Below are 10,230 nucleotides of genomic sequence, written 5' to 3' on the forward strand. Positions count from 1 at the left end.
TATAATTTTTGTAATCATTTATATTTTGTCATAACAAAAATTTTAAACTATGGATCATAAAATTTGAATGTGAGACTTTTAACAGTTTTAGTAATTTATAGCCGTTTGTAAAAATTCAAAATATAACATATACATAAAAACCTAAATTTTTATTATATGTTTATTGTGGTTGTTTAATTTATTTAATAGTTTAAAATTAAACAAATATGATAGAAGATACACTATTTTTTATCAAATCTTTACTATTCAAAATCATTAATTGTCATATATACTTTAGCCACATTAGACAATTCCGTAAATTTTATTTAAAGAAATAATAAAGTACATTAATGATGAATTTATTGTTAGTTTAATAAAAAGCTTATTATATAATTAGATAGACCAACATATTTCTCTAATGATTTTAAGAATCATTCTAGTGATGACATGTGGCTACAAAAAAAAAGTTGTAATGCTTCTCAGAAAATATATAGGGGATATGATATATTTGTCTATCTGCCTCTGTATAAATATATATTTTATCATCAAATGTCAATAAAATAATTCATATATTTTACATTGTCAATAAGACATGCCTCTTTGTATCAATATTCGTTCGCATATGCAACCGGTTGAGGGTGTTTCTCTCAATGAGACTAATAGCAAACATCTTGCTCAACAACATAGGCCTTCGAATGGTGACCATTAAACCGCAAAATCTCTATATATACATATATATCTATATGTTTTTGTTACTATTAGAATTGCACTGCAGTTGTTCTGCATATTACCATTTGGATCCATAATGATTGACTAATTTGTACTATTTACAGACTCAATCGAATCTTGATTAAATTTTTTATGTTGATGCAAAAAAAAGAACAAGAATTTAGTTTCAATTGGCAACTATAGTCTACAGAATCTCATGGAGATGTGAATCCGTTTATTCTAATTTAAGACAATAATTTTAGTAGAAATTATAATGAACTTTAATTAAGCACAAGATTTAACAAAAGAAAAAAGAAAATTGACAATAGAGAAAGAAAGAAAGAAAGAAAGAAAGAAAGAAAGAAAGAAAGAAAACATAAATATAACAGAATAAAAGAGACTGGTTTATGAATATTATCTCAAGTCAGTCTCCGTGTCCTTTAACTTCAACCCCACCATTGATGCACAGCAACACCTTCATCTCTAAGTTTGCCATATAGAGCCAAACACTCCCAATAAGCCCTACCACTCTTACTCTGCATCGTCCTCCTTCCCCTTAGTCCCAAACCCTTTGGCTTGCACTCCAAGAAAAGCTCATCCACCATTTTTATCGACTTGTTCCTCATCATCTCCTCCACCACTTCTGCCTCTGCCTTCATTACCACGTATTCCTCATCCTTCACATTCTCTTTCAGCCACTCCGTTATCCCCATATTTTCAGACTCTATGCCCATCTCATCGTTTACTGTCTGAATCTTGTACATCTCAAACCTCAGCTTCCTTGTTGGGTAATTCTTAACAAACCATTCTGTTCCGCTGCTTCCTTTTCCATCACCCACATCAATAAATACCCGCCTCGAGTAGCTCTTGAGGTCCAAACTATCTCCCATAAGGTCCGGGAGGTACCTTGTCCGTTTCAAGTAGGTTCTTGATTTCCTTGAAGCTGCTCTTGGTGGTTCAAGGAGAACATCTTCTAGCTTACTCAAAGCTTTTTTCTTGGCCTCTTCTTCTTTGATACTGAGGAGCTTTCTCCCGGTGGTGGTGGCTATGCTCCGTTTTTGCTCTGTTTCCTCTGTTTTCCTCATGGCCATTACCGTGTAGTCAGAGCTCCTCATGTAGACTATTTCGTAGTTTAAATGCTTTAAGAAATGCGTAGGAAGATCATGATGGTTGAGTTGGACGGTGAGGATACCGCCAACTTTGAGAGTCCTGTCTAGAAATTCAACAGAGTCAATGTGACGAGAATGTGCAAAGGCAAAATCAAAGGTCTTGCTTGGGACCATTCTCTTCATCTCCTCATCGCTTGCAGATACAACAAGCACCTCGCTTTCGATGATTGTTTGAGAGTATGAAGTACCAGTGACCTCACCATCTCCTTCGCTAAGGAGGAGTGCTTTATCTCCAAGTTTAAAGAGACCTTCCTTCTCTAAGTCATTAAGAAGCGAAGGCAATAGCCTATGATGGTCGGGTTCAACCGATTTAGATGCAGCGGTTGCATCAGTTTCATGCTTAAGCAGACTCAACCAAGTAAATGACAGAAACAACAAAGCCAAAAGGGTTGATCTCATAAAAAGACTCAAGACTTCAGAGCGAGAAGCCTTGGGGGAAGAATCCTCAGAGCCAAGAGAATAGCTCGAACCGTCTTTCTTTTTCAAGAGGTAGTGAAAATGCTTTTGACACATTGAGTGAATGTTTTGGACAGTAACAAACACCATTTTTTTTTTGTTTTTGCTATGTCTTAAAAGCTGAGAGACAAAGGGGAGCGTGCCCAAAAGTGAAGTTGATAGCTAATAGGAAAAAGAGAAGAGAAGAAAAAGCTAAAAGACAATCAAAAGGAATTATAAGAATAGAAAAGAGGTAAAAGAAAAAGAAGAGAAGAGAGGGTTAGAGAAAGGCGAGACTAGCGGTTGCAGAACCTAGCGGCTGTATGATTCCCACCGGTAAGAGAAACGCGGCTACTCTTCAAATTAGACCAAAGGGACATCAACTGCCTCATTCTCTCTATCGCCATTGCGGTTATCAACCTCTTTCTTACTCTCAATCTGCTATTTCATCATTAAGACACACACACAAATATATATATATGTTTTTTTTTGTTTAAATATAAGTTTATGTCTGGTTTTCAATGAATCCTCAGATGTTGCTTTACATTCTTTTAGAATAAACTCAAGAAAGCAACATATGGGATGAAAAAGAGATAGAGAGCAGAAAAAAGGTTTTGTTGAATTGATCTCTGTGAGTTCTTGAGGCCTAAGTTTTTTTTTTGTTCCGCAAGAAGTGAGAGAGAGTTAGATTGAAAATATAAAGGGGGGTTTCTGTTTTGTTTAAGCCTTTGTTTACGCCATGCCTCTATCTATTTCAAGATAATTTCCTCTAAATTGATTATGGGTTAAAACTTGTTTTGCAAGTAACCTCATCGCCCTCCTTTATTAGGATGTCCACATCAGTACTAACTCATTCCAGTTCTTAGCTGTCTTGACTCTGTTATAGGTGAGCGTGGATAATGTATCTGTTTTGACTATGTTTATTGGGTAAGCGTGAAGAATACAAGTTGAGCGCGACCTTTTTTATACGGGTACTAAATTATCTTTACCTAAAACTATATGAAAAACCTCATAAATATAACAGCTCCAAATGTGTATACGGAATCGAACCGACAGATAGGCCTAACCAAAACCGAAAGTTGAAATTTTACAGCCCACTAACCATCAACAAGTTTCGACCATTAAAGCTCATAATCAAAGCAGCTTTTGGTTCTGATCTGTGATTACACCGTCTTCCTTAACATCAAAAATGTGTAATCACATATCGACTAAACAAAAAAAAACTTCATGAATGTCATGAATCAGTTGGTGAATGAATGAGTCATATAGGACATTCAAGATGGTCCTCATTAACAGCCTATCCAAGGGCCGGCTCAAAAACATTATGGGCCCTTGGGCAAAATAGCTTTAAATTTTTCTTTTTTTATATTTATAGATAATTTGAAAAAATTGGGCTTGTATTCCTAATTGTTTTTTAAAAACCGGACCCCTTTTCTAATACCATTTTTGCAAAAAAATTGGGCCATGGGACCCCGCTCCTTTTCCCCTATATCTAAGCTGGCCCACCTAGTTCTTTTTCACTAATCACTCAACCAGTAGCTCCTTGGCACAACCCCAAACTACACCGACTGATGCGGGTTTATTTGATCGTGGGCTTCCCAAATTGACAAACACCATGTAACCCAAAGGCATATCCGGTTTGATGTTCGTTCCAATTTTCAAATTATTGTATTAATCACAAAACCGCGAGAATGAAAACATCGGGGTTAAAAGTAAATATGATAAAAGTACTTGGGACGATTTTTTAAATAACGAAAATGAAGGGAAAAGGCCTAAGATAAAAGGGCCGAAGGAAAAAAAAGGGCCGAGGTCAAAAGAGAAAGCCTTTGGTTTCCTTATTCCAGAACTAAAATTGCTCTTCCTCGAGAGTCAATTGATACTTCTCATTCATCAACGATAAGAGACAGATAGGCAACAGAGTTTCATTACAGATTCCACGACCGCCTACGACCTTCTTCTCCTTTCTTGTACGGACCAAACCCCCTCCCCAATCATCATTCTCAACTTCTTCGATTCGGATCCATTCTCTCAATCCTCGATTTCTCCGACTGGTTAGTTTTCTTCCTTTTATTTTGATTTGAAAATAGAATCGATTATCGGTAAATGGAAGACGAATCTGCATCTATTCATCAACCTAATTTCTGGGTTTCACTTGCTTTTTTTTTTATGGATTCTCGATTCTTTTGTCTTTGATTGATTGTTTGACTGCTGGAAAATGATTTATTTTTTATTGATTTAGATAACTAAGAGAGCTTGTAATCACTTTGACGAGTCTGAAAACAAAGTGATGAGACAGCAACTTGATGAGCTGGTCTTGTCTGGTCTGAATGGGTCTCTGCTATGTCGATGTGCTGTAAATGTCAGCTTTTTATTTCCCGAAAAAAAAAAAACTTTGTGGAGAATTCATTAAACATAACTAATGCTGTTTTAAAATTTTCTGCAATGATCTAATGGTAACAAAAACACATATATATATTGGTACCATTCAGAGTATTTTTGTTATGTGTCTACAATGATTTTAAGCAGTCAGATCTGATTTAAGAATGCTTTGTGTTTATTTTGTTGTTAGGCAGAGCAATGGCTAGCTCAAAGGGAACACAGAGCGTGAAAGACTTGATGCACCCAGGCAAAAACGCTTTGCTCCCTCCAAAGATTCCGTTTCCTACCGTATCAGCACCATACTCAGAGTATATCCCGCTTGGTTCAAGGCACCACGGTCACAAACTAAATGATGAGAAACCGCACCACCACCATCATCATCAGCGGACTTCCTCCGAGAGCGATTTGGTAGAAGAGCCTCCGTTCTGGCTAGATGATCTTCTCAATGAGCCGGAGAGCCCTGTTCGCAAATGCGGTCATCGGCGTTCGTCAAGTGACTCTTACGCTTACCTAGACATGGCTAATGCGAAAAACATAAGCTTGACTCTCCAAAACGATTTCAGCTATAGGAATACAGGTTCTTCCACTCAAAGAGGAGGGGTTCATGAGCTTGATTGGAACCATAATGCTCAGGGCGCTGCCTTCTACTCTGATTCTAATTTTCTTAAACAGACGAATCGACAGAGGGATTCTTTGGTGGTGGCATCTGGTCCTCGTCCTTCTTGGCAACCTTTCACTCGAGAGAGTGTTGGTGGCAAACACATGGGATCATCATCATATATGCCTCAAGAAGCACCAGAGACAAAGAACTACGCCAAAACTCTTTCCCATGACGCTAAAAAGTTCTCTCCTGAACAAAAAAACTCCAATGCTCAGCCGGTGACTATTGATGCTGACAATACAAGACGTGCCAAACAGTATGTCATCTCTTTACTCCTTCTTGATTGGTCTTATTGATAATTGTCTATATTTCCCATTATCATAACATGGTTTATTATTGTTGCTTCCTGCAGGCAATTTGCACAACGATCACGGGTCCGTAAGCTCCAGTACATATCTGAACTAGAAAGGACTGTACAAGCATTGCAGGTAATGTTTTTAAAATAAATTCGAGGTAACAATTCTGGGGAGAGCACTAAAGTATGTTTTCATTGGTAAACTATAGGCAGAAGGCTCAAAAGTTTCAGCTGATCTTGATTTTCTCAATCAGCGGAATCTTATTCTGAGTATGGAAAATAAAGCTCTTAAGCAGCGTCTAGAAAGCATAGCGCAGGAGAAGCTGATCAAACAGAGTAAGTTTCTCTAATCCGATGCATGAGTTTTTGAAGTGTTATCTAGTTTATCAACTCATGAGTTATTTATTCTCCAGTGGAACAGGAGCTGTTGGAGAAAGAAATTGGAAGACTACGTGCTCTGTATCAGCAGCAGCAACAAACTCAGCAACCACCAGCAAGTCACAAACGTGCCAGTAGCAAAGATCTTGACTCTCAGTTCTCGAGTCTTTCCTTAAACAGCAAGGATTCCAACTCTAGCCGCGACTCTGTATCAGTGACGAGTCAATTTCACTTTTAGTCAATGAATCTCTCTCTACCACCAACTGGTTCATTAGATCTTTAAGGGCCTGGCGTTTCAACAAGAGCAGGTCAATCACTTTTTCCGTTTCCTGTATTATTTCCAGCACTTGCTTGAGGTGGGTTTAGTTGGAAGATCAAGACACCTCGACTTCATTTATTGTAGCGACTTGTGCTGTGGGACGAATGTATCGGAACCCTGACAAAAGTAGTAACACTGATATGTGGAGTTGTACTATGATATCTACTGTCTGTTTGTTTGTTTGTATTTTATGTTACTGGTAAAATGGTGCATCCCCTTCGAGTGAATGCTTCATGTAAAGTTGATGACATTCTCTGTTGTGAGGTCTTTCAAGTGTCGAGTCGAGATCTTTTATTGCTTCAGAATTTGCCTTGGCACTTGTATCTACATTTATGCTTTTTTCACTATTTTGCCTAGAATTTTAAAACAAAGGTGGATTTTACATTGAACCAAAATGTGGATTTTACAAAATTGTCTTCATTTGTTTTTTTTTTTTTAATCATCAACGTAAACAAACTTATAAAAACTTTGCATTTATGTGGACAACAAACAAGGGATGTATCTTAACATTTCGTGTGAGACTGTCCGTCTTGAGTTGTAGAACTTCCTCCTAGGATTAGCTTGTAAATGCTGGTCATTCTTCTGGTTCTGAAACATTTACACAGATTAAGAACAATCTGTTGCAAATGTGACATGAAATTGATGTAAATTCTTCGTACATTTCATTGTCCACACGAGAGTTTCCACTACCGAGTGAAGAGGTGACAAACTAGCTCGAATATTTCTGGCCCCCATCAATCCATCAAAATCTTCCAATGTACTATACAAACCTTGTCCCGAATGAATTTCCTTATTCATTTTTCTTCTTCAAAATATTTAAAATTCAGTATGTTATATTTTATTATTAGTACATATATATATATATTATCATATGCAATACTTTGATAAAATTATAATACCATATAAACTAAATTTTCATTATATAAATGAAATTAGTATTTCTTCTTGAAAATAGAGACTCGAATAAATCATTTCTCTCTAATTTTTATTACATTTTTTCAATTTTTTCATATGCCTATATTTGACTGCATAAGTGACTCGTGTTTTATAATACTTTTTAGTTTTCAATCTTACTATGCACAAAACTTTTCACAAAAAAACACATGAAAAATTTAAACCAGCTCCTTGTTGCTCGAAGAAACTCTCCACTTCAATTGGTAAATTTCATGAAAAATAAACATGAGATAACAATATAAATTTTTATTTAATAAATACAATTAGTTACATTTTAAATTTATATTTATTAGAATGTAAATAAATATTTTATAATTTTATATATTATGAATCTAGTATATATTTTACAGTTTTTATTAATTTATAGCTTTTATTACTGTTTGTTATTTTATTTGCTTAAATCAAGTACCATCAAATACAAGAACACACATGTTTCAATGTTTATATTACAAACAAATACATACATAAAACAATTTCAATATTTTAAGCTGTTTTAATATAATTTTTTATAAGACTTTTGGTCTAGTATTCATCATTATTTTTCATTTAAATTTATTATCAACATATTTTATTTATATTTAATTATTTCTTTCTTAGTAACCTTTAACTAAAAATAAAAAATGTATCTACTTATTTTATGTTTTAAAAATAGCTCAAGAAAATATTGATTTATTATAACATATATATATATATATATATATGAAACTATATAAAATACTTCTATTGAATAATTGAAATAATTTTAAATTAAAAAATTAAAACATATATTTTTATTGAGATATAAATATTATAATAATATATACCTTAAATAGCGAGCTCAATAAATTTTATTTTAATTTAAAAAAAAATATATCAATACAATTTTATTAAAATATTATTATTTAGAAACAAAAAGTTATGCAAGATATTTGGGTCCAAAGAGGTATTCATACACTGAAATATTTATATAACATCAAAATTAAATATCTTGACTCATTCTATTTATATATTAAATTATAGGTTATAATTATTTTCAAAAAAAAAGATTTGTATGCAACTCTTAAATTTGTGTTACTGTTTAAGAATCAGATATAAACCGATAAAATACAATCATAAATCAAACTAAGTCCAACTTTTCCTTAGATCCTAAAAATTTTTCTTCGTAAGTTATTATACAAATAAACTAGAAGAAGTTACGGGATAAAATAATTTTTTTGATCAAGTTTGATTTCGTTTAAAAATTCGTTTAATATTTATGTATTTTAAGTTATTGTTAAATAGTAAACTCAAGCCAATTATAAACATGTATAATTTTTTAAAAAATCATAAATATATGTATATAGAAATCTGAAACTTCTTTTAAACTTTAAAATTTGAAATTTTATTAAACAGAAAAATATAATAAAACATTAATTTTATATACATTTGATGTAATAGGAAGCAACAATTTTAAGAGCATTTGTAATTTATTTCCAACGATATTTACCAAATAAAACAAAACAAATTGATGCTGTTTACCTAATTTAAATAAAACAAAACAAATTGATGCTGTTTACCTAATTTAAATAAAACAAAACAAATTGATGCTGTTTACCTAATTTAAATAAAACAAAACAAATTGATGCTGTTTACCTAATTTAAATAAAACAATAAGGTATCGGATACCCATTTAATAAAATGTTATAACACGAAAAATATCAAAGGAAAAGGTGAATGATACGGAGGTAGATTGGAATAAGCTGTCCACACCTGCAAAGAAACGCACGCTTCACTGTCTAAAAGATGCTCATCTGTTCTCTCACTTAGACAAATCCATTAAACATATGTGTTCGTGTCTCTTTCTCTCTCTGGGTCCCTCTACTTCCATAATAACAATAATATGTCTTCGACTTCGACCCAATTTTTTTTTTTCATGATAGAACTTAGAATGCATGTAGTTGTTGTGCGGACTATATAATTATAGGAATTGAATAATTTAAATTCTGTTATAAAAGTAACTGGAATTTTATTGTATCGGGGGAATTTAAATAAGGACAAAATTTATACCCATAGAATTTATAACACTGATAGAAAGAGTGTATTAGAGAGAGAAGAGAAGAGTGAATGATGATTTATAAACGATCGAATCGATCATTTATATAGAAGTAGAATTTACTGTGCAAATAGTGCAGCGGACCCCACATCTTTTTATATTTTCAACATAATCGGCTCATCCTCCCTTTTTTGACTTTCGTAACACTCCCCCTTGGGGACCGGTATCACTATCCATTCTCCCTTAACGTCTTTGTTGCCTCGTTAAAAACCTTTCTAGGAAAACCCAATGGGAAAAACCATAGTAAGGTAAAAAGAGTACAACTACGTAAGCTCCCCCTCGAATAAGCAGTCATATATCCTTCTGATGACGCATTCCAATGTTATGGACATGTTTTCTGAATACTGAAGTCGGAAGTGATTTTGTGAAGAGGTCAGCTGCATTGTCGCAAGATTGAACATATCTTACTTCAATCTCTTTATTCTTCTCGAGCTCTTGAGTGTATGAGAAGAACTTCGGAGATATATTTTTGGTTCTATCGCTTTTGATATATCCTTCCTTCGTTTGAGCAACACATGCCGTGTTATCTTCATATAGAATAGTTGGCTCCGTATTTTCGTCAATCCCACTGCTTGAACAGATGTGTCGGCTTATTGATCTTAGCCATACACATTCTCTACTTGCTTCATGGAGTGCAATGATCTCAGCGTGATTTGAAGAAGTAGCAACAAGTGTCTGCTTCTGAGAACGCCAAGATATGGCGGTGCCTCCAATTGTAAAAACATATCCTGTCTGGGATCGAGCTTTGTGTGGATCTGACAAATAACCTGCATCTGCAAAACCAATCATTTGACCTTTTGAACTTTTAGGATAAAACAAGCCTAAATCAGTTGTTCCTTGAAGGTAACGAAAGACATGTTTAATTCCATTCCAATGTCTTCG

General features: G+C 34.0%; 2 protein-coding genes across 3 annotated transcripts; one reads left to right on the plus strand and one right to left on the minus strand.

Annotated features, from left to right (window-relative positions):
- Positions 1 to 917: 917 nt before the first annotated feature.
- On the minus strand, positions 918 to 2,982 carry LOC106316218. The gene has a single exon (XM_013754088.1). It carries the CDS (start codon positions 2,400 to 2,402, stop codon positions 1,134 to 1,136), a length of 1,269 nt encoding a protein of 422 aa, XP_013609542.1. The 5' UTR covers positions 2,403 to 2,982; the 3' UTR covers positions 918 to 1,133.
- A 1,108-nt stretch (positions 2,983 to 4,090) lies between these two features.
- LOC106319475 (uncharacterized protein At4g06598-like) lies at positions 4,091 to 6,652 on the plus strand. Of its 2 annotated transcripts, none has more exons than XM_013757812.1 (5): positions 4,091 to 4,342; positions 4,861 to 5,587; positions 5,684 to 5,759; positions 5,836 to 5,962; positions 6,040 to 6,652. In XM_013757812.1, exons 2-5 carry the CDS (start codon positions 4,869 to 4,871, stop codon positions 6,240 to 6,242), a joined length of 1,125 nt encoding a protein of 374 aa, XP_013613266.1. In that variant the 5' UTR covers positions 4,091 to 4,342; positions 4,861 to 4,868; the 3' UTR covers positions 6,243 to 6,652. The 2 variants fall into 2 exon arrangements, with proteins under 2 accessions (XP_013613266.1, XP_013613267.1); XM_013757813.1 differs by having other exon boundaries at positions 4,101 to 4,342; positions 4,865 to 5,587.
- The last annotated feature ends 3,578 nt before the right edge of the window (positions 6,653 to 10,230 follow it).

This window comes from Brassica oleracea, chromosome C9, assembly GCF_000695525.1.
Source record: "Brassica oleracea var. oleracea cultivar TO1000 chromosome C9, BOL, whole genome shotgun sequence".
Classification (NCBI taxonomy): domain Eukaryota; kingdom Viridiplantae; phylum Streptophyta; class Magnoliopsida; order Brassicales; family Brassicaceae; genus Brassica; species Brassica oleracea.

Coding starts and splice junctions, on each gene's coding strand:
- LOC106316218 (XM_013754088.1), bottom strand. CDS start 2,402: ATGGTGTTTGTTACTGTCCAAAACATTCACTCAATGTGTCAAAAGCAT.
- LOC106319475 (XM_013757812.1), top strand. CDS start 4,869: ATGGCTAGCTCAAAGGGAACACAGAGCGTGAAAGACTTGATGCACCCA. Junction 5,760..5,835: donor GGACTGTACAAGCATTGCAG/GTAATGTTTTTA, acceptor GGTAAACTATAG/GCAGAAGGCTCAAAAGTTTC. Junction 5,963..6,039: donor GGAGAAGCTGATCAAACAGA/GTAAGTTTCTCT, acceptor TTTATTCTCCAG/TGGAACAGGAGCTGTTGGAG.